This window comes from Cucurbita pepo, chromosome 4 (genome assembly GCF_057944985.1).
Source record: "Cucurbita pepo subsp. pepo isolate OVF chromosome 4, ASM5794498v1, whole genome shotgun sequence".
Lineage (NCBI taxonomy): Eukaryota > Viridiplantae > Streptophyta > Magnoliopsida > Cucurbitales > Cucurbitaceae > Cucurbita > Cucurbita pepo.
Window position 1 is genome coordinate 11,935,692 of NC_141801.1, and position 22,596 is coordinate 11,958,287.

Below are 22,596 nucleotides of genomic sequence, written 5' to 3' on the forward strand. Positions count from 1 at the left end.
AAAACATATGTAGGCATAAAAAATGTTAAATAAATAAGATTGAATGCTACGAAGTTTTATATAAAATATAAAATTGATTTAAAATAAAAACAATATAAGCATTAAATTAGGAGATTAAAATAGAAACCATGAACACGCGTGACACTATCAATACAACCAAAAATTACTCAACTCCACTAACAATTATAATTTATTTCCTTTTAATTAAAAACGTACATTTTCCCATATATGGATACCACATATTTTCGAATTTAATTATTACTAATTTTGAAGATTTATTGTGATGACCGAGATGGGAGGAGAACAAACCACGGTTGGGGTGTGGAAACCTTCCCCAGCAGACACGTTTTAAGCCTTGAGTGGAAGCCCGAAAGGGAAAGCCAAAGAGGACAATATCTGGGTCGTTACATCTATGGATCATCCTTACACTCATATTTGTTGAATTTATGGGAATCGAGCCTTTTCAAAGAAATACGAAATTTTAGTCAAGCCAATTTGGGATGGTCGCCTAGACAATGTATGTTCAAGTCTATAGTCTGAGAGAAAGATTTAAAAATTGGGGTAAAGAGATTTTCTAAAGGGAGTTTAAAAACAAGGTTGAAAGAAAGATTGAAAGCAATGTTATATGACCGAAAGCAAAAGGCAACACATCTACTTAAATAACATATAACTTTTCGGGTGTGGAGAATTTGACAACTAGTCGCATCTCGTGCAGTACATTTTGAGGCGATTCAGGTCTGATAGGCCAAGATGTGATTTAGCAAAATGGTCATATAAAATCTAAGGTCGCATCTCGTGCAGTACATTTTGAGGCGATTTTGCAGAATGGTCATATAAAATCTAAGTGGGAAGAGTTGACAACTGATCGCATCCAATTACAGTACATTCTGAGTCATTTCAAGTCTACTAAGTGTAGATATGATTATACCGAAACTCATATACTTACAGAATACAATATAAATTATACATCATGGAAGCAAGAAAAAACAATAAAATGATACCAGACAAGAGTATTAGCATGCAATAAGCATGCATCCATGAACAACGCGCATTCGACAATCATAACCATGACACCATCTCATCCCACACAAATGGAGTCTTAATGCCACTCTTAACACTTAATTGATTTGCCTTATATCCCTTAAGCACTGATTGCTTTAATCCAGCTGTTTGCAACATTCTAATGGCGGTTCTCTACCATCCTTCTCACCTCCTTCCTTCTCTTCCATATCCCTTTCTCCTTTCACGTCGTTATAAATTGAGCTTCAGTTTCTCTTCTCATCCCACAAGTCTCCTACTTTCATCCTTTTACTATGGCTTCCCCTACTCTCTTGCTTTCTCTTCTCTTCGCCTCTTTGGTCATTTCTTCTTCTTCTGCTGCTGCTGCTGCTAACTTCTTCCAAACAACTGACATTACGTGGGGAGATGGCCGAGCTCAGGTTCTCGACAATGGCGACCTTCTTACTCTTTCCCTAGACAAAGCCACTGGCTCTGGCTTTCAGTCCATAAATGAGTATTTGTTTGGAAAGATCGATATGCAAATCAAGCTCGTTTCTGGCAACTCTGCTGGAACTGTCACTGCATACTACGTATGTTCATTTCATTTACTCAATGCCCTCTTTCTTTTCAATCCAACTCTTACGGATTTTGTTTCTGAATTTGCAGTTGCGTTCAGAAGGGTCAGCGTGGGATGAAATAGATTTCGAGTTTTTGGGCAATCTGAGCGGCGATCCTTACATAGTTCACACCAATGTGTTCAGCCAAGGAAAGGGCAACAGAGAGCAACAGTTCTATCTCTGGTTCGACCCAACTGCTGATTTCCACACCTATTCAATCATCTGGAATCCCCAGCGCATTATGTAAGTCTTCTAATGCCAATGATCAAATGAAACCCCAACTACAAATTGATATTGACATGTGAGTATCCTCTGTTTCCTCTGTTTCCTCTGTTTGTGCTTTGCAGTTTCTACGTGGACGGCATGCCCATTAGAGTGTTCGAGAACAAGGAATCAATCGGCGTTCCATTCCTCAAAAACCAGCCAATGAGGATTCAATCCAGTCTATGGAACGCCGACAACTGGGCAACCAGAGGGGGGTTAGTGAAGACAAATTGGAGTCTGGCTCCGTTCACCGCATCTTACAGAAACTTCAATGAAGACGCCTGCATTTGGCCATGGGGACAGGCTTCTTGTGGGTCGACCGTCAGCGACAAGTCGTGGTACACACAGGATCTGGATTTCGAGAGCCAAGGAAAACTGAAGTGGGTCCAAAACAACTTCATGATTTACAACTATTGCACCGATAAGAAGCGATATCCTCAGGGCCTGCCTCCCGAATGCAATGTCGCCGCCTAACTTCCAGTTCTTTCCATTTATCATAATTATTGTATTGCTTTCTGCAATTTGTTACCCAACATTCATTTCTATTGATTTTGTATACACAGCCGACTTTTGAATGCTAAACCACCAATTATAATTCATCCTCTGCACTAAATTGTGCAGTCTCTTTCTTAAGCCTATGAGTACACGTCCATTAATCTAGGAATGATCATAAATTTATAAACAAATAATACTATTTTCATTAGTGTGAGATCTTTTGAGGAAATGCTCAAAGTTGACAGTATCATACCATTGTGAAGAGTCGTGTTCGTCTAACATGGTATCAGAGTCATGTCCTAAACTTAGTCGTGTCAATAGATTGGTAAATCCTCAAATGTCAAACAAATGACTCCAAGCCTCCTGGAACGTAGTAAAAAATGACTAAGAGTAATTTAGGGAATGATCATGGGTTTATAAACAAAGAATACTCTCTTCATTAATATGAGATTTTTTGAGAAGTTCAAAGCAAATCTGTGAGAGTTTATGCTCAAAGTGGACAAATATCATACCATTGTGAAAAGTCGTGTTCGTCTAACATGAAACTCATCGAATTTGGAATATCATGTTATGGTGCAAATTACGAGAGAAATAGAACCTAGAAAGTATTAATACCATTAAATGAATGCATAAATATGATTGTGAATGGTAAATGCATGAAATTGATAGTACATAACAAGCTGTGTTTCCAATCAGAATAGGTAATAAAATAACGTTATTGTCCAGTGCCATTAAATCACCACCTCCTAAGTCAAACTCTGCAACTCATGCTGGAGCACCAATTTTGTTGATGAACTCAATTCGCCAAACTATGTTTTTATTTTATTTAAAGGTATATTTAAAAAAATCTTGAATCCACTCAATTTTAAATATTAATTTGTAACGTGAATTACATGAAAAGAGAACACGTAACAATATAAATACCATTTAAATAAATTATAAATGCATGAATATATTTGTGTATGGTAAATGCAACAATATGTGTTTTAAACAAAATAGGTAACAAAATAACTTTGTTGTCCACTGCCATTAAATCAATTGGTCAAACACATTTTTTGATTTAAGAGTATTTTTTCTATAAAATTTAATTGTATTATTGGGAAAAAAATATAAACTTTATGGAATATTTTTTAAAAAATAAATAATATACAATATTTTATATTGTTTTGAAAATCTTCGGAGCCACTCAATTTTGAATATTAATTTGTAATTGGAATTAGGAGAAAATAGAACATGGGAAGTAAGAACAATAATGATTGTGAAATGTAAATGCATGAGATTGACTTTGCACAACAACGGTGTTTCGAACAGAATATTTAACAAAATAACTTTGTTGTCCACTGCCATTAATTCATTTGTCCTAGGTGACACACACTATATCGGTTGGAACAAAAGGTCGTGATCTTGTGAGGGTCAACTAACTCTAAAACTGGTAAGCTGCCGCTCGCATGGATTGAGACAGAATGTGTTAGGAATCACGACTCTATACAATGGTATGATATTGTCCACTTTGACCATAAATTTTCCTGATTTTGCTTTGGGCTTCCCAAAAAAGCCTCGTACGAATGGAGATATATTTTTTTACTAAACCCATGATCATTCTCTAAATTAGTCAAGGTGGGACTTACCCCCAACAATCCTTAACAAAATGTGAGATCTCACCTCGGTTAGGGAGAAGAATGAAGCATTCTTTATAAGTGTGGGGAAACCTCTCACTAATAGACGTGTTTTAAAAACCTTGAAAGGAACCCTGAAAGGAAAAATTCAAAGAGAATAATATCTACTAGCGGTGAGTTTGGGCTATTATAAATAGTATCAAAGACCAACACGAGACTATGTGCCAGCTAGAAGGCTGAGCCCCGAGTGGGGTGGACACGAGACGGTGTGCCCCGAAGGGAGTGGACACGAAATTGAGTGACAGCAAGGACGTTGGACCCTGAAGGAAGTAGATTGGAGGGCCCCACATCGATTGGAGAAAGGCGCGAGTGCCAATGAGGACATTGGGCCTCGAAGGAAGGTGGATTATGAGATCTCATACCAGTTGGGGAGAAGAACGAACATCCTTTACAAGAAGTGGAAACCTCTTCCTAACAGACTTATTTTCAAAATATTGAGAAGAAGTCGAGAAGGAAAAGTCCAAATAAGACAATATCTGTTAGTGATAGTTTGGGTTTTTGAACTACATGTCCAAGATGGGCTCAAAATGAGATGTTTTGATCGGATGAAAGGCTGGGGCGGGGTTCTCTTTCAAAATTAGATAATACCTACTAGTACTACTTTTTTAATGTTCCCATCTTACCCAAATCACACAAACAGATCATTTCAATATCTATATCTTATTTAATCTCAATAAATAAATAAAAAAACCAATACTTTCAGGATTGCATGAGACTGATCTATCTGTTGTATTTGACTTTTGCATATCAGCAAGACACGCTTTCTGATCATACAACGTTGTGTGGCTCTCACGTTGTGAATTCATGGACACATCACCCACACCATTATTAATAGAATATACAAACACAACACCAATTGCCACAGAATAAAGCCCTCCGGTTTTCAATTACTAATCCAATCATGGAACAACAGACACTTCCACTTTCTTGTTCTCCAAAGTTTTCAACCCATATGTTATTTGTTTGTCTTCTGATCTTTGCATCTTTAACGCCTGCCTCTGCCAACTTCTACAAGAACATTGATCACACATGGGGAGACGACAGAGTTCAAATACTCGACAATGGCGAAGTCATCCGAGTCACCCTCGATCAAACCTCGGGCTCCGGGTTTCAATCTCGAGGTGAATATTTATTTGCCAAGATTGATTTGCAAATCAAGCTTGTTCCTGGAAACTCTGCTGGCACTGTCACTGCATTTTACGTGAGTGTGAATTTAAGAATGTTTGTTCTGTTTTATTGTGTGATGGAGTTGAGGATGCTCTGTTTTGGGTTATTGTTTTTATAGGTGTCGTCTACAGGGGAGTTTCACGATGAGATAGACTTTGAATTCTTGGGGAGAGTTGAAGGGGATCCTTACATTTTACAGACCAACATGTTCCTCCATGGCGTCGGAAAAAGAGAGACCCAATTCTTCCTTTGGTTTGACCCCACAGCTGATTTTCACAATTACACCATTCTCTGGACTCCTCTTCATATCGTGTCAGTAAATCAATCTTCTTAATCCTAAAATTAAACAATCAAAGTTCTAATTTTGAAAGCAAGAAGCTGATATCTTTGATGTTGTGTTGTGATAGGCTGTCAGTTGATGGGATTCCGATCAGAGAGCTGAAGAACAAGAAGGAAAAGGGAGCTCCTTTCCCACTCCGGCAGCCGATGAGGATATACGCTAGCTTGTGGAACGCAGACAGCTGGGCCACAAGAGGTGGAGCGGTGAAGATTGACTGGACCAAGGCGCCGTTCCGAGCATGGTACAAGAATCTAAGCGCCGATGGTTGCTTGTGGTCCGATGGGAAGTCCAATTGCAGTTCAAGTTCAGCGTCGTGGCTGTCGTCCACGCTGGATCGTGTAAGCCAACGGCGCATGAAATGGGCTCAGACCAAATATATGTTCTATGATTACTGCACTGACACCAAGCGTTTCCCTCAGGGTCTTCCTCTTGAATGTTGATGTGAAATCACAATCACATATATACCCCTTTCATTTTGGGTTCAATTTCTCAAAACTAAGTGAACGCTTTGCATATTTTCATTCATATATATATTGTAAAATGCACATTAACGAAGTTTATATTAGGTAGGATAAACAGAGGAAAACAAAGAGCAATAGACCAATGAACTCAAACTCACTAGCTACACGGATAACATGTGCAATATCTAGGAGAGTTACACTAAGATAGACCAAGCTTCCTACAACCATACTATTTAAGCTAGGATCCCACAAATGAAGACCATATGGTCGAGAGTATCAAGAATTCTTGTGAGATCCCACGTTGGTTGGAGAGGAGAACGAATCATTCTTTATAAGGGGTGGAACCTCTTCCTAGTGGAAGCCCGAAAGGGAAAGGCAAAGAGAACAATATCTGCTAGCAATGAGCTTAGGCCGTTATAAATGGTATCAGAGCCAAACACCGGGCGATGTGCCAACGAGAAGGTTGAGCCCCGAAGGAGGTGGACACAAAAGAGACATCAATCATACAATATGCTTTCAAGCTAGACATGATCCATCTTGCTTGTGGAGTGATTCGAATCTCAAACAATGTTCTTGCCTTGAGATATTCGATCAACAAGGTAATCTGAATCTTATTCCCCTTGTAGTGATTCCTTATCTTATCATGTGCTATTGTGAGATCCCACGTCGGTTGAAAAAGGGAACGAGCGCCAAGGAAACTCGAAAATGAAGGCCAAAAAGGACACACGAGGCGATGTGTCATTGTGAGATCCTACCTCGGTTGGAAAAGGTAACAAGTGCCAAGGAAACCCGAAAATGAAGGCCAAAGAAGACAATATCTATTAACAGTGAGCTGTTATAATTCTATTGCCCCACGTAACATATAGCATGCCCCAAAGTCTTGCTTATATACTCACATTCACACAAACAATTAATTATGAAATTTAAAAAATAAAAAATAATAATAATAAGTAGTGTGATTAAATAATTGAAAGATTTTTTCTATTCTTCCAATAACTTTCCTAATGTAGGACTGAAAAGGCATTAAGTGATACTCTTACCCTATGTTTCCATATATTGTTTAAAGAACAAATTTTCCTAATGTGGGGACTCCCAACCCATATTACATATTACAAGGCCCTCAACTCATCGCACTCTCGCTACACATAACCCCAACAATCCGCACCTAATTTAGGGCTTAAGCGAATTCAGGGCTTATTATAATGGAAGAGAAGGACAATGATCAATTCCCCATTGGCTTGAAAGTACTCGCAATTGACGCCAACATTGTGTGCCTCAAATATCTGGTTCAACTTCTTCAAAAGTGTCAATATAAAGGTACTTCCTTTTCTAATTTCCTTCAACATTTACGTTTTTCGTTTCATACCCATATTTTCTCTCGATTTTCCCATTCTGAAAGTTTCAATTTTTCCATGTTTTGGATGTTTTTTTTTTTTTTTTTTTTTTTTTGAACGTGTAGTAACTGCAACAACGGAGACAGCGGAAGCAATAAGGCTACTGAACGATGAAAAAGAAGCTTTTGATATCATTATTACGAATGTTGGAAGACATGACATGGATGGGTTCAAGATCCTTGAGATTGTTCGTCAAGGAATCGACATTCCTGTTGTTAGTAAGTAAAACCCATCAAAATTACTCTTTTTTTTTTTTTTACCTAAACTTGAATTTATTGATGAATTTTGAATTTGGAATTTTGGATTTCAGTGGTGTCAGCAAACGAGCAATTGGAGATGGTGAAGAGGGGTGTTATGGAGGGAGCTGAGGCCTATTTACTGAAACCAGTTAGCTTCCAAGAATTGAGGAATATTTGGCAACACGTCTTGCGGAAAAGATGTCGGAAAAGACCAAACCCTGATGTTATGGAACAAGAACAAGAACAAGAACAAGAACAACACAAACCCATTATCTCTCATGAAAGGGTCACAGTAATCGACAAGGAAGATGATGCGATTGATAAGAACATGAATATAGATTCCAATCACTTTGATTCATGTTCATCTTCTAAGAAGAAGCCTCGAGTTTCTTGGACAAAGGAATTGCATGAAAGATTTGTTGTAGCTTATGAGCAATTGGGAGAAAAGGGTGAGGATTATTTGCCTTAAAGTTCAAATCTTTCTAGATTCTTCTTAATTTACACTTCATTTATGTTTCAGAGAGAGTCCCAAATAACATATTGAAGCTCATGAACGATCCACGTTTATCACGAGAAAACGTGGCCAGTCATCTTCAGGTTTGTCCAATTTTATCAACTTTGAGATATAGGGTTTTTGGTAACCAATTCAGTTCTCAATTTTCAAGATTTTTTATTTCAGAAACACAGAGATATGCTGAGGAAGAAGGCAACCGGAGCAGGAAAATTGGTTGGCAAGAAGAACTGCTACGATAGAAATTCAATTAAGGCGTCAAAAATCCAGAATTCGATGAGCCAAAGAAACAATGTTTCAACAATTGACCAATTTCAGTTCTCGAATCTGGGAAGATCATCAATGGAAGAACTTGAAGGAAGTAAAAATCACTATCCGGTGCCTGAATTCAAATGGTTCAATAATTTTGCATCCAATAATTTGATGTCAAAACCATGTGACCAATACTTAGGATTCGGTCCAAGTAACAACATGAATTCAAATTACCCTCAAAGTTTTGGAAATTGCCCGATGGATAATATGGGAGAAATTCCAGAAGAAGCAGGGAATCTTGGGTGGGGATTTCCCAACAATAACACTACTCCGGGTATGTGCCAATACAACTATAATATCATCTCAATTAATGAATGTTCTCAATTGATCCTTTTGGTGTATTGTTTTTCAGGACAATGTTCTCAAATGCAATTGGTTAAGGGAAATTCCCACGTCAGCTTATTAATGGATGACGAACTCGGTGATATTTTCAAACAGGTAACCTTAATTCTAACAAAGGATATGGTTTTTGTTTTTGTTTTTGTTTTGTTGAGGTTTCATGTTCATATTTTGTTGATGCATTTCGACAGTTTCAAAGTGAAGAAGCTTTCTAGGTTTGATGTCCAGAAATTTGTTTGGTCTCTGAAGTTGAAGACCTGCAGAATAGAAAGTGCTCAATCTATGGCATAATCTCAGGTTATATATATATATAGATATAGATATAGATATAGAAATATATGTAACTTTAGGGTTTAGGAAGTTGATGAATATATATTGTAGTGGACTACTCATCCATTATGTATAAAAATATTTTTGTTTATATGCTGGATTCTGTTTCCTTCCCCATTTAAGGGTTTTAATAATTGAACAATGTTTAAATTAAAGGGATAAAAGCAATGAAGAAAAAACTTAAAAATAGTTATATTTAGGCTCCACATTTATAAAATAGAGTATGGAGTTTGTGTTCATTATATGTAATGTAATTAAAGTTAGATTATGATTTGAGAGAAAATGTAGGTTAGGAGAAGTAAGGTGGAGCATCTCTGATATGGAAACTTGGGTCCCTCCTTTGTTATTCTTATTCATTTACGTCTAAAATCATTCTTCCTTTTTGTTACCTCCAACACCTTCTTAGTTCTTAAAACTGAGTTTCTCAAAGGAAAGATGTTGTGATTTGGAGTTGTTATGTGATTTGCTCATAATAGAAATTCTTTCTTCTTATCAAATTGCAATCCCTCCCATCAATACTTCATACCTTTTGCCTTCCCCTTCCTGTTTTCGCTTCTAATTCTCTATTGGAATTGAAAGATTAGAGATAAGAAGTTCAAACCATTGGAATTTCGATATTGACATTGACAATATACTATGTTGGTAAGAAGAACATAATCGTCACGTAGCTTGTCGGCCTCATGGTTCTAAAATGGGTTTGCTAGGGAGAAGTTTTCACACCCTTATAAGGGATGCTTCGGTTGGGGAGGAAAACGAAACATTCCTAATAAATGTGTGAAAACTTCTCTCTAGTATACGCATTTTAAAACCATGAGGACGCTGGGCGTCGGCATCGAGTGGTGTTCCAGCGATATGACGCTAGGCCTCCAAGGGGATGGATTGTGAGATCCCACATCGGTTAAAGAGAGAAAGTGTGAAAACTTCTCCCTAATAGACACATTTTAAAACTTTGCAGCTGACGGTGATACGTAACATGACAAAGCAGACAGGGATTGGACATTCCAATATCCATAACTTTTTCAAAATACTTTATAAAGTTTTAAATATGCCCCCAAGAAAGAGTTTGTTTTTTGATTGTTTCAAAAGTTATCCCCCTTGAAATTTATATCCAACAACCATGCATTTAGTAAAAATATCTATAAAATAACCCAACTTGATGATCCTCACTTTATGTTGTCTTTGCATTTTAGTATGAAAAGTGGCATATGCTTTCTTTACAACTTTCATGATTGAGTCTTAATAATAATGCATACATAATCGAAACCCTAAAACATGTTCAATAATGCAACTTCTAATCACTAAGTAGCTCTTGATTTATACAACCACACAATTGATTTCCACTGATCACTACATATCTGCTATAAAAAAAAAAAAAAGTAAATAATTTTCATAATTAAGGCAGTAATTACAAATAGAGAACTAAAACTGAAAAGAGAGAAAAGCTTATAAATGGACTCATAGAACACGAAACAATGTGGGGCTTTGTTTCGAAGAGAATATAAAGATGAAACACATAAAATACTCTCAATTCATCACCTCTTCTTTACGGGCTTCAATCATTATATAAAATTTATACGTAAAAGTGAAAAAACAAAAACAGAGAAATTCAGAGCCTTAAAGACAAATCAAGGTGGCCAATATCATCTTGATGATGATGATGAAGATGATGATTTTCAGCTGCGAAACCCCTTATCTCTCTCCCACCATCAACCCCATGTGGGCCAATTACTAAAGGTGCTGCAGCTGTAATTGTCTCAACTTTCCACAAATGGGTCGAATTCATCGTAATATTGGTTTCATGATCTCCTCGGTATGCCCTTATCTCTCTGCTCTTCTTCGCCAAAGTCCTCTCCAGCTTATGAGCATTTTGGTGGCCTCCCAAAGCCTGTGAGCTATAAAACTTCCTCTGGCAATAGTTGCATGGGTAAACCCTCTGCTCGCTACATGGGCTCACAGGAGCCGAGTAGGAAGAAGAAGAAGAAGAAGAAGAAGAAGAGGGTTCTAGGAAAAGGCCAAGGTTGAGCTGATGGTGTTTAAACTCCATGAGAAGGAAAGCAACAAGAAAAAAGAGCTCAAAAGGAGAATTAAGAAGATGGGTTTGAAGAAAAAGGGGAAATGAGAAGTGGGTTTTGTAGAAAAATGAAGAATTTGAGATGGGTTATATGAGAATAAAGGATTCACTATTGGTGCAACTAAAATGGATCGGCTTTGGAATTAGAGAGGGACAGAGGGTTGGAAAGAATCAGTGGAGACGGATGGCCTGTCGGCTCCGGTAATGGCAACACTCAAATGGATTGTCAGTTTACAAACCAATATTTTAAAAATCTCTAATGATAATAAATGGTTACTTCCATTCCATTCCATTCCACTTACCCCCACATGTATCGCCTAAATGTTATAAACAAACACACCCAGTTGCGTATTTGGTATTATCTTACTCATCGTGTCCAAACGTTTCTCTGCTCAATTATTTGGTTTACATCTAAACTCTTCACTCCGGCTCTTTCTTTTTTATGTCACACTTGATTATATTTTTTTTAGCAAATTATTGATCCGTTTTCGTAAAGGAAAAGTAAACTAATAATATTGATAAGGATGGAGTAGATAATCTATCCTCCTGTGCTTGACCTGTTACAAATGGTATCAAAGCCAAACATTGGGCAGTGTGTCAACGAGAACGCTGGCCTCCAAAGAGAGTGGATTGTGAGATCCCACGTCGGTTGGAGAGAAGAACAAAACATTCCTTATAAGAGTGTGGAAACCTCTCTCTAGTAGACGCGTTTTAAAACTATGAAGCTGACAATGATACGTAATTGATCAAAGCAGACAATATTTGCTAGCAGTGGACTTTAGCTGTTATAAATGGTTTCAGAGCTAGACACCGAGTGGTGTGCCAATGGAGACGCTGGCCCAAAGGGAGTGGATTGTGAGATTCCTCGGTGTGCCAATGGAGACGCTGGCCCAAAGGGAGTGGATCGTGAGATTCCACATTGGTTGGAGAGGAAAACGAAGCATTTTCTATAAGAGTGTGTAACCTCTCCCTAGCAGACGTATTCTAAAATCGTGAGACTGATAACTATACGTAACGGGTCAAAACAAACATTATTTACTAGCGATGAACTTGAAATGTTACAAATTGTCGTAGGTTAAAAGATAAAAAAATGGATGGCCATATATAATGACAAGATGTTGGTTTGCAAAGAGAAAAAATGATAACAAATTTGATTGATATAATAAAAAAAGTGATTGGACCCAACCGAAGAACACACTGATAGCATATCCTTAGAAAGTGTTTATGGGATCTGTCCATCTCGTCAATGATGCAATGAGGCGTAGGACCCAAAAGTTTATGCATCGACTACCACACACCAATGACTGCTAATCTTTTTCACCAACTTCACCCTTCACATGCCTTCTCTCTCTCTCCCTCTCTCTATATTTTCAAAGCATTTCACCCATATTAATGATTTTCCAATAAAAAAAAAACCTGAACCAAGCACATGGGTTTTACTCAAATTCTATAAACTAATGAATGTCTGACGCAATAATTGAAATCAAGTCTGATATTTCAAACAGATAACATAGTAATTTGATCCATCCGCGACAACCAGAAATAATTAAATGTGTTCTTAGACAATGATTGAGAGATCATAATCTCCCAGCTTTGGCGGTGTTTGCGGTGATGTCTTTTGAATCAGAGACCAGTGTGTTTAATTCCTCCAAAGTTTGATGTCCAGCCTGCAATGGAACACTAATTCCTAATTGATCTTGTGGTTTGAGCAGCCAACAATTATGCACAAATCAAATTAGAAGATATGGTGTAATTATATGTGTGCTATGTACTTTTCCTCGTACTTTCTCTCTTAATTGGGTTCAGATAATAGATACAAGGAATGCGTCCTTTCTTATTAATTAAAATGGATGAGTCAAAGTACAATGATCCTGGCCACTCCATTTCCATTCACTCTAAAAGATTCAATTTTTAGACACCTTCTGATCAGTAGTATTATAATTTGATGATTAGAAAAGGGGGTGGGACTTCCTTTCGGAGAAAGTGAAATGAAGCTTCAACAAGTTCGACTAAGTTGTTGCTTCCATGAAACTTCAAGGCCCTAAGAAAAGGTTAAGTCTGAGATCCCTTTTTCTGTCTCTTACTTGCAGGATATCTGAAATCACTTTATGGGTGCTTGATTATGAAGTGCCATCTCAAGGTTAAGTCCCAACTTTTGTTTCTTTTTTTTTTTTTGTATAGCTAACAACATTGTTAGGATTCTCTTTAAAGAGAAAGAGTGAGATAAAAAAGAAAAAAAAGAAGAATGGGGGGTAGGGGTACCCCATCAAAACGCTCTCCTCCTAACATGCTACCACTTTCTCCAACCTTTTGATGTTGTAAGGTACAATTGGTATCCATTAACCAAAGTGAGTGGATTAGACGGTTTGGCGGCATTAAAACCAAAATGATGCTCTTTTGTTTGAAACAAGAAAAAGCACAAACAAATTCCCAGAAGGGGGAAGGGCGGCCCCATGGTAAACGAGGTACCAAAGCCATTTAAGCCATACAGTATTATTACAATGGGAACAGAGACTACTGTTTCTGCATCTCCTGGAAAGCACCTAAAAGGGAAAATATTACACTTTCTCGTCCACACATTGGGAAGGATAAGGTTGTGCTTGAAATTTTGGTACTTGGGTTTCTATCAAACAAATGATGGAGAGGTGGGTAAGTGGGTGTGACGTGGAAAGAACAAGATAAATGATCGAGATCATCAACTTGTTTGAAGATGCAAATGCGGATTGCTCAAAAAAGCGCAAATTTTGTAATTAGCTCTGCTACCAAATTTTGTAAACACAGAAAGCACCATTTCCACTGGGCAATCAGTAAACAAACAGGACTGTTTAGGTCATGGATAATCAAAACTGAGCACTTTATGAGTCATACAAGGAAATTTTGCTTTTATACTCCTTTTGAACAATCACTTCTACCCTCCAAATCTACATATCTATCTTCTTATATGCAGTTAGTAAAATTCTTTCATAACTATTTTTATATTTATTTTCACTTTTCATAAGAAAACAGACAAAATGATTATCAAAGGGGAACTATATTCTTGTATTTCGGTTGCAGCCTCTGAAGAGAACTTGGAATAAACATAATCCATAAACAAGATCTTTTTCTCTAATTGAAATACACACATTGGGTAGCTAATTTGGAATACGGGCTGCGAGCAATTCCCTAAGTTGTCTCCGCAAGATTTTACCAGAAGGACTTTTAGGGATGGAATCCACGAAGAAGACACGATGAATCCTCTTATAAAACACAACCTGCATCCCACATCCCTCACAAATCAATCACGAAATTAACAGTTCAGCCACTTACTGGAACATTTGGAAGTATAATTATCATGTAGCGTTACAGACACAGAGTCAAAAGCTTCAGAAATTATAGTTCATAAAAGGAAGGTTACCTAATTTTTTGGTGAAATGGATGATCAATCGGCAAACCTAACTAACAACATATTAAACTTGAAAGCTTTAAATCAACGCTAAATTTGGAGGTTGTACCTGTTTCGAAATGTATAGCTTAATTTCATCCTCCGTGATGTTGGAACCACCGGATCGGACAATGAACGCAACCGGTACCTCTCCAGCAACTTCATTTTTCATGCTGCAATTAATCGGCGTAAAATTAGTCCAAAACACATTATAGGAAAGGCGGGGCCGGTGAAGGAATCAAATCGAGAAAAGGCTCACGTACGGGATAACCGCAGCGTCGGCTATGTGAGTGTGGGAAATCAGCAAGGCTTCCAACTCAGCCGGCGCCACTTGGAAGCCTTTGTATTTGATCAGTTCCTTGAGACGATCGACAATGAAGACCTCGTCGTCTTCGTCCACGAAACCTATGTCGCCGGTGTGCAGCCATCCGTGTTCGTCTATTATGGCCTTCGTCGCCTCCTCGTTGTTGAGGTATCCTGTTCAGTTTAATCGGACTTCATTTAGGCCCAATCAATATCGGCTCGGCTCAAATTCAGCCTAGACTAGCATTTTGGTTATATCTACTTTAAATTTCATTTTATTTATTTATTTACTTTTTTGGTATTTGATAAATTTATTATTTTGGTTTAGTCAAATATATGGTTTTGTGCTCATCATTGGTTTGTAATTAAATAATACTCCCTTCCGTTGGTACGATCCTTTTTGGAAGTCAAAGCAAAATCACGAGAGTTTATGTTTAAAGTGGACGATATCAGACTATTGTGGAGAGTCTAGTACCTTTCATCACGTGAGAGCTTCTAATCCAAATCTCTCCAGCCTGATTCCTAGGAAGAGAAGCTCCAGTTTGAGGGTTTACAATTTTCATATCTGAATTTCTCATCAACGTCCCACAAGCTCCCGATTTTATCGGGAACCTCTCCTTTGCAAACGCCAACGACAACGTCAGTGCCGACCCCGCCTCCGTCATGCCATATCCCTATAACCACACACCTCCTCATCAATCTCATCATCATTATCTATCTTAAACAAACTCCTTACCTGCCCCAGAATCGCATCTGGAAGCTTAGCCCTAAACGCATCTTCAAGCTCCTTCCCCAACGGCGCCGCTCCCGACAGCACCATCCGTATCGACGACATCTCCGTACCCCCCACCGCTGGACTCTTCGCTATTGCCAATACAATAGGCGGCACCAACGGCGCAATTGTCACCTTATATTTCCCCACCAATTCCACCACGTAATTAATGTCGAATTTCTGTACGATCAAAATCGCCGCTCCCACTCGCAACGAGCACATCATGATCGAGTTCAATGAATAGATGTGAAACAACGGAAGCACGCATAAAACCACGTCATCACTTCGAATATAGAGGTGCGGATTCTCACCGTCCACTTGTTGTGCCACGCTGGTCACCAAGCCTCGATGAGTCAGCATAACTCCTTTTGGAAGACCTGTAGTCCCCGAAGAATACGGCAATGCAACGACGTCGTTCGGACTGATTTTCACATCTGGCATATCCTCTTCCTTTACATCATCAGTCAACACCGAAAAATGAACCTCTCCATCCGGTGGAGGGTCGATGAATATCAGCTTGATACTCACGCCGTTTTTGTCTACCAAGCTTTTCACTTTCTCAGCGAAGACAGCTTGGGTTATAATCAGCTTCGCGCCAGAGGAGGCGACATGTTTCGCGATCTCCGGCGGCGTGAAGAACGGGTTCGCCATGGTTGCCACGGCTCCAATATAAGAAGCGCCAAGGAAGGCTAAAACGAACTGTGGGCTGTTTTGTAGGAGAAGCATAATGACGTCGCCTTTTCCGATGCCGAGCTTGTGAAGGCCAGCAGCGACACGGCGGGCTGTTACGTGGACTTCGTCGTAGTTGTAGGTGTCGCCGGTTGCGCCGTTGATTATACATGGACGGTGTTTGAATTGGGAGATGTTTTCAAAGCAGTATGTGTGCAAGGGGAGGTGGTCGGGTATGGTGATATCCGGGAGCTTTGAGCGGAATATGAATTCCGGTGAGGGATCGGCGGCCGCCATAGGTGGAAGAGATGGAGAAGGTGAGAGGTGGATTGAATTTTGGTGTGGTTAAAGAAAGTGAAGTAATTGGAGAGGAAGACAAGAAGCAGATAGAAGCTAGTTGTGGAGTTGGTGAGAAGAAGAATAGGGTTCTTATATAAAAAACAATGACCCAAGATATCTTGTCTTGTCTTTTTTTTTTTTTTTTTTTTTTTTTTTTTGTTGTCATTTTAAGCTTATTCATAATGGTATTTTAATTAGGAAAATAAATAAATATGTAATCATAATTTTTGTTTTTTGAAGCAAAAATCATAGAAATTTGAAATTAATTGCCTAAATATAAGTGGTAAGTAATTATTCCTTACATGGAAGTTTGTTAAGGGTGTGACATAATACCTAGTGAGTTGGCAAACAATAAAACAATTATCTAAAATAGACAAGTTTGTCGTATATTAGTAAAAATATTTTATTTATATTTTTAAAATTAAGCAGGTTGACATTGAGAGTTATTCGTGAAAATGTCGTGAATGAAGAAGGAAAAAAAACGTGAATATGCAAAAAAAAAAATAATAATAATTAAGAAAGTTTTTTGAAATAATTAATAGTTTTATGTATATTTAAAATAAAGTAAGCTCTATGTCTCACACTCGAACGTTTTCCATCCCACTTACCGTAAGGAAAATGCCTAACTTTTCTTTTTTCACTCACGTAATTCATTGCCTTACCCAAAGAGTTCGTCGTGGAGAATGTGATAGTCTAATCGGGTATCATGTGTATTGGGATATTAATCTATACGATTAGTATGACCATGTACTTTACTACATTTATTTTCGCTATGATGTTATTATCGGTGTTATATCCACCGCGATATTATATGTGTTCCCTTTCGTCCGTAGTATATTAGCAGCGTTGTATAAACGAGCTCGTCTAAGGGTCTAGGTGCACATAAGTAATGTTTTATGTTCGGTATTTCATAACTAAATCAGGCATGTAATTACTAAAGTCTTTAAATGAGGTGGCTGGAGTGACATTATCTACCATCAATTCTTTTGTTTTAAGGTGAGCCCTTTAATGGAGTTTTGTATTTTTATGAGCCATATTTTGAATCTATCCACAATATTTGGAAAATCCAAATAAGATCATATTAGGAAGAGGTAAAGAAGTTGGTGTTAATCAAATCAAATTAAGACTTGTTCAAAGTTTGCGTCACCCAAAATTGGTATTTGAATTCCACGCGTATTGCATTCTCTTGTTTATGAATTTGCTACACAAACTTCCCACCAATATCCAAAAAATAGGCGGCTAATACCATTATAAATACTCCCAAATTATCCTTAATTTGTAAGAAGAAAAATTTCATAGCGAAAATGGCGGCGATTAGCTTGTTGGGTCGGCTGAGGAAGGCAGTGAAGAAGCTGAAATTTATGATGAACTTCAACGTCCAAAGCTGGCGTTTGGCGGCGAGGTTTGGACGAAGTTTGTCGAGAAGCCTCCGCGTCAGCTTCAAGGAAGCGCCGGGATTGAAAGGGTGTAGGGAAGAGGATGTTAGAGAGTTGTGTGGAGAGTCGATTTCGTGGAGAGGGGTTCAAAGAACAAGGAGCTACGCTTCTCAAGACGATGTGGACATGCGTGCGGAGGCTTTCATAACCAATTTCTATCGCCAGCTTAGGATCGAGCGCCAGGTTTCGCTTGACCTTCAATACTGCCGTGGGAATAGCTTTAAGCAGCTTTAGAAGAACACCCATTTGCTATCGATTGATATCATTGGTGATGGAAGATTATGATATCCAATGGCTAAGGCCTTGATTTGGAGTCTGAATTTTGCTGCGTAAGATTCAATTATGGTGTGCTTCCATCTTTTGGCTCTCAAGAAGATCACCCATTTGCTTTCATTGGATTATTGTTATTTTTGTTTATTTCATTCAATTACGTTTATTGATATTGTTTGTGATTCTTATTGTATAAATTTCTTTGGTCAACTTGATGCGAATCTCCATTTTTATATTTCATAATTTATTATATTCTATTACCTTTTTAATCAAATTCAATATTTTTATAGATCAATTACTGTGAAAGCCTCGTATTTTCCACTCGGTCGTCCATCTTCTTCCTTCCGAAAATGAAGTGGTAGCGCACCTTCATATGTTTTGTTCTGACATAAAACATTAGATTTTTTTACTAGACCAAGTGTAGATTGGTTGTTGTAACGAAGTGATATCAAATACTCAACATTGTAGTGCAAATCCTCCATTAAGAATGATATTGTTGGTGTCTTTTATTGTATCAAGAAATTGTTCCAAAATCGAGCTTAAACACGTGTCTAGTGTTTGATTTTTAGGTATTGTGCTTTCCTACATAGTTAGTATCACAGTGTCCAACTAGCTTGTAGTCTTCGCTTATTTTGTACAAAAGATCATAGTCGATTGTACGAGTACCAACTCATGACTTCAACTGCATTCTCAAATCTTTTTGGTTCATTCAAGTAGATCTCTTGGTCCAACTATCAAAAAGTATAGAAGTAACCATTTAATTGAATTGAAGTTGAAAATAAAATGGTTAAAAGGTTAGATATGAAATCAAAAGATTCAATTATTATGATCAAAACATGGTATACATCCTCATTCAAGATATTTTGATCCATCAGTGAAATATATATTAGATTTTTTGAAAAAAAAAAAAAAATAATAATAAGAAACAGAGAAGCGACCATAACCATAAGTCGCCGAAGAATCTTCTTTGTGTATAATTTGAGTAGAATAACCAAAAATTGAAACTAAAGATGGCTTGAATTTGATTCACCTATGGAATATGATACAACTTCGATGGCTTCAAATTCGCAGTGACATTGAAATACGTCAATGTGCGAATCCATTTCTCCTGATTCTTCAACAGATGAACGGCGATCGTCTCCGGCCAAAGCTCATGAGTACATCCCGTCCGCGGCTCCGGATAATTGTACATCGACCACTTCGCATTGAACCGATTCTTCGCGCGGCGGCCATCTCTGATCCATTCTCCAAATACTTTGTCCTCAGGCCCTTCCAAATTGTTCTTAGGTATCTCCGATTCTCTGATCCACTCCGCCAAGTCCCAAGATATCAAGTATCCCATTCCGGACATGTATTTCACGAACGGATCCATGCTCGGACAAGGAATTACATATCCGTAGTACAGATCCTCTCTCGGAAGTGGCCGGAGCGATTCTACCAAGCTGTTGAGCCTGATGTAAGTGTCGTCGTCGGTTTTCATCACGTAGTGATACGGCGGATTAGGTCCACCGCCGTCGCTGCTGTTGAAGATCTCCGGTAGGCTGGAGAAGTAGGTATAGGTTTTGCCTTTGTTCATATTCTCCTTGCAATTGAGGATTATAATGTCGTCGTATCGCATTATTTCCAACGCGACGAGAATCTTCTGATCCTCTTTTGTCAAATTACAGAAGACGAACTTAACATCGATTTTAGCGCCGGAAACGGACTGCGTTCCGTAAATTAGACGGAGAAAGTGGCGGCGATTGTACTGATCGGGAAGCGTTAGAATGCCGATGAGTATACGGATATCAGTGTCGTTGGAGACAGAGGAAGAATTAACTGAAAGAGGATTGTCGTCGGAGGAATTAAACGTCGCCGTTTGAAGCGAAAGAGAAGAAGCGCTGTCGACGGTGCATCGGCCGAACTTCAATAGGGCGTCGAAACGAGCTTCGTTGATGGAGGCCAAAACGCAGAGGAAAAAGATGAAGAAGATCGAAGAGAGGACAAAACGACGTCGGTCGGACTTGGAGGAAGGCTTCGTAACTTCCATTTCAAAGAGAGATCGAGGGAGGAGCATAGGAATTAAGCAATGAAATCAAAGAATGTAATAAGAAGGAGGAGAAGAAAACAGAGGGTGTCAAAAAGTTTCTTATATTAAACGCATTTAGTTGTCAATTTCGTGCTTACGGGACTAACTTTTTTTGACTTCTTTTATATTAAGATATATAAGAACTTTAAATTCAATTTTAATACTACCAATTAGGTATCACCCCATTTTAGTTTGAAGAACCCAAGATTTAGGGTAAAAATGCAACTTTGGTTCGAGTTTGGTTGCTGCAGCAGTCACCCAACAGACCCACATGTGTCGATACAAGAGGTCAGATATTTACAGGACTTCAACGGAAGAATAATACCATGTCACGAAAAATGTAGGAAAATACGAAAGAGGTCCAGCGTAGGAACAAAATAATAAAGTTAGATTAGTTGTCCGTAGGGCGTGTGAAAAGCATTATGTTTTGCACATTAAGGGGCAGAAACTTCGGGGAAGCAAATGAGGCATCGGTGTGCGAGAAGCGTGAGAAGAAGAAAAGAGAGGGATGGGAAATGGAAATGGTGGGTAATGGGTAGCGGTGGTGGATGCGTGTACATGCGCAAAGTGCTTGGGGGTCAGTCAAATAAAGGCCAAGGGTTGCGTAATTTAGGCACTTTTGCACTTTGCATTAATAATCCACTGACGCCTGCTTGTTTATAAACTAAGCAAAACCGCTGACTCTCCATATAATACCCCTAATTCATTTTATTAATACCCCTAATTCATTTTATTAATACCCCTAATTCATTTTAAACCTGTTTACCATTACGAGGATTCTTCTAAATGTTACCTATTGTTTTTATTTATTTATTATGTTTTGAATGTCAATCTGGTTTTATGTTACTAAAACTCTTTACTTCATATTATTTTTATTAAATTAAATAATTATAGACGATTTAAAAGTTGGGTGTAATATTAATTTTAAATATGAAATTAATGAGTTAACTTAATAGCTGGTTTGACGAGTTACATTAAGTTTTTTTTCCTAGTCCATCAATACTAAGTATCTCATAAGTTTTAGTTTTATCTAATATATTGTCATCTTATTTTACTTTTTATTTTTTTTTTCTTATGAATTTTTAAACAAAATTGAAAGGGTAATAACATATCATACACAAAATTTAAGTTTGTCTGGAATAGATTTACTTGGGATCTAGTGTCACAATTACACTCACTCTCAATCTGATTTTGCCATATTTTATTTATTTTCGAATAAGTTAGTCAATTAGAAGGATTTGCCATATTTTATTTATTCTCGAATAAGTTAGTCAATTAGAATGTGGGTGGTCGTTGGCACGAGCAATCTATGCTAAATCTTCTGACTCTATTCTCCAAAAAAAAAAAAAAAAAAAAAAAAAAAATGTTTAGAAGTCAATTTAAGAAAATTTCAATATGAGCAAAGAAGGATTGACGACAAATCTCTTATAATACTGGTGATTTTGGGAAACTGTCATATACTCTCGAATTGACATAACTGTTCTTATCGAGAAAATGTGATTCTGGTTCATATTGTTTTTATGGTCGGTATCCTTGGATCTGTTATTAATCTTGTATTGTTGAAATTTCAGTAACCTTGGATGGACTCATTCGCTTCTTCCTCTATAATTGTATACTCCTCCACCACACATCGCCATGGATGTGTTTTGGTGGTGTAGAATAAGTATTGGGTAATGTTGTAGGTAATGTTGTGTTTGAGAATACCCCAATAAATGGTGATAAAAGGGATAAGAGATTGGTAGGTGAAGAAGCAGTGCATGCCATTAGTTTAGTGTAGGCGTGGGAAGGAGGTGGTAGAGAATAGGGGGAAGATGATGGACCATTCACAACTCCTCTGCTCTGCTTTGTCCTCCTCTGTCCTCCTCCTCTGCCTCTGCTTTGTCCTCCTCTGCCTCTGCCTCTGCCTCTGCCTCTCTGCTTCTGCCTCTCTGCTTCTGCTTGGCTTACTAATCACACAAATAATAGAGAGACTCATTATTATTATTATTATTGAAAAAGATTCGTAGCTCTCCCTTCTCTGCCTACCCTCTGATTCTTTGTTTGCTTTCTTCTGGGTTTACGTGTGGGAACACAACATTGCTTTCTTCTAAACTCTTCTCTTCT

General features: G+C 38.0%; 6 protein-coding genes across 9 annotated transcripts; 4 read left to right on the plus strand and 2 right to left on the minus strand.

The window, feature by feature from the left end:
- The first annotated feature begins 1,274 nt into the window (after nucleotides 1-1,274).
- LOC111793714 (putative xyloglucan endotransglucosylase/hydrolase protein 23) lies at nucleotides 1,275-2,462 on the plus strand. Its single transcript, XM_023675727.2, has 3 exons — nucleotides 1,275-1,589; nucleotides 1,666-1,859; nucleotides 1,964-2,462. Exons 1-3 carry the CDS (start codon nucleotides 1,314-1,316, stop codon nucleotides 2,352-2,354), a joined length of 861 nt encoding a protein of 286 aa, XP_023531495.2. The 5' UTR covers nucleotides 1,275-1,313; the 3' UTR covers nucleotides 2,355-2,462.
- Nucleotides 2,463-4,926: 2,464 nt separating this feature from the next.
- Nucleotides 4,927-6,073, plus strand: LOC111793715 (xyloglucan endotransglucosylase/hydrolase protein 22-like). Its single transcript, XM_023675728.2, has 3 exons — nucleotides 4,927-5,252; nucleotides 5,337-5,530; nucleotides 5,626-6,073. Exons 1-3 carry the CDS (start codon nucleotides 4,953-4,955, stop codon nucleotides 5,996-5,998), a joined length of 867 nt encoding a protein of 288 aa, XP_023531496.2. The 5' UTR covers nucleotides 4,927-4,952; the 3' UTR covers nucleotides 5,999-6,073.
- Nucleotides 6,074-6,282: 209 nt separating this feature from the next.
- LOC111793356 (two-component response regulator ORR22-like) lies at nucleotides 6,283-9,029 on the plus strand. Its single transcript, XM_023675200.2, has 8 exons — nucleotides 6,283-6,307; nucleotides 7,211-7,336; nucleotides 7,479-7,631; nucleotides 7,724-8,101; nucleotides 8,173-8,249; nucleotides 8,332-8,749; nucleotides 8,828-8,913; nucleotides 9,006-9,029. Exons 1-8 carry the CDS (start codon nucleotides 6,283-6,285, stop codon nucleotides 9,027-9,029), a joined length of 1,287 nt encoding a protein of 428 aa, XP_023530968.2.
- A 3,308-nt stretch (nucleotides 9,030-12,337) lies between these two features.
- LOC111793716 (4-coumarate--CoA ligase 2) lies at nucleotides 12,338-16,744 on the minus strand. 4 transcript variants are annotated; one of them, XM_023675731.2, is made up of 5 exons: nucleotides 15,676-16,744; nucleotides 15,415-15,613; nucleotides 14,900-15,113; nucleotides 14,707-14,809; nucleotides 12,338-12,882 (listed from the first exon to the last, which is right to left on the minus strand). In XM_023675731.2, exons 1-5 carry the CDS (start codon nucleotides 16,675-16,677, stop codon nucleotides 12,793-12,795), a joined length of 1,608 nt encoding a protein of 535 aa, XP_023531499.2. In that variant the 5' UTR covers nucleotides 16,678-16,744; the 3' UTR covers nucleotides 12,338-12,792. The 4 variants fall into 4 exon arrangements, with proteins under 4 accessions (XP_023531499.2, XP_023531501.2, XP_023531500.2 ...); XM_023675733.2 differs by having other exon boundaries at nucleotides 12,338-12,895; XM_023675732.2 differs by lacking the exon at nucleotides 12,338-12,882 and adding an exon at nucleotides 13,369-14,011.
- A 763-nt stretch (nucleotides 16,745-17,507) lies between these two features.
- Nucleotides 17,508-18,646, plus strand: LOC111793719 (uncharacterized). The gene has a single exon (XM_023675736.2). The coding sequence runs from the start codon at nucleotides 18,024-18,026 to the stop codon at nucleotides 18,387-18,389; it is 366 nt and encodes a 121-aa protein (XP_023531504.2). The 5' UTR covers nucleotides 17,508-18,023; the 3' UTR covers nucleotides 18,390-18,646.
- A 687-nt stretch (nucleotides 18,647-19,333) lies between these two features.
- Nucleotides 19,334-20,599, minus strand: LOC111793717 (Galactosyltransferase family protein). The gene has a single exon (XM_023675734.2). It carries the CDS (start codon nucleotides 20,479-20,481, stop codon nucleotides 19,456-19,458), a length of 1,026 nt encoding a protein of 341 aa, XP_023531502.2. The 5' UTR covers nucleotides 20,482-20,599; the 3' UTR covers nucleotides 19,334-19,455.
- Between the last annotated feature and the right edge of the window lie 1,997 nt (nucleotides 20,600-22,596).

Bases quoted from the DNA above. Each gene is read 5' to 3' on its own strand.
- LOC111793714 (XM_023675727.2), top strand. From the start codon at position 1,314: ATGGCTTCCCCTACTCTCTTGCTTTCTCTTCTCTTCGCCTCTTTGGTC. The intron at 1,590-1,665 runs GTATGTTCATTT...CTGAATTTGCAG, and splicing joins GAACTGTCACTGCATACTAC to TTGCGTTCAGAAGGGTCAGC. The intron at 1,860-1,963 runs GTAAGTCTTCTA...TGTGCTTTGCAG, and splicing joins TGGAATCCCCAGCGCATTAT to TTTCTACGTGGACGGCATGC.
- LOC111793715 (XM_023675728.2), top strand. From the start codon at position 4,953: ATGGAACAACAGACACTTCCACTTTCTTGTTCTCCAAAGTTTTCAACC. The intron at 5,253-5,336 runs GTGAGTGTGAAT...TTGTTTTTATAG, and splicing joins GCACTGTCACTGCATTTTAC to GTGTCGTCTACAGGGGAGTT. The intron at 5,531-5,625 runs GTCAGTAAATCA...GTGTTGTGATAG, and splicing joins TGGACTCCTCTTCATATCGT to GCTGTCAGTTGATGGGATTC.
- LOC111793356 (XM_023675200.2), top strand. From the start codon at position 6,283: ATGGTCGAGAGTATCAAGAATTCTT. The intron at 7,337-7,478 runs GTACTTCCTTTT...TTGAACGTGTAG, and splicing joins TCAAAAGTGTCAATATAAAG to TAACTGCAACAACGGAGACA. The intron at 8,750-8,827 runs GTATGTGCCAAT...ATTGTTTTTCAG, and splicing joins CAACAATAACACTACTCCGG to GACAATGTTCTCAAATGCAA.
- LOC111793716 (XM_023675730.2), bottom strand. From the start codon at position 16,677: ATGGCGGCCGCCGATCCCTCACCGGAATTCATATTCCGCTCAAAGCTC. The intron at 15,614-15,675 runs GTAAGGAGTTTG...GTGTGGTTATAG, and splicing joins CAGATGCGATTCTGGGGCAG to GGATATGGCATGACGGAGGC. The intron at 15,114-15,414 runs GTACTAGACTCT...TAAACTGAACAG, and splicing joins AAGCTCTCACGTGATGAAAG to GATACCTCAACAACGAGGAG.
- LOC111793719 (XM_023675736.2), top strand. From the start codon at position 18,024: ATGGCGGCGATTAGCTTGTTGGGTCGGCTGAGGAAGGCAGTGAAGAAG.
- LOC111793717 (XM_023675734.2), bottom strand. From the start codon at position 20,481: ATGCTCCTCCCTCGATCTCTCTTTGAAATGGAAGTTACGAAGCCTTCC.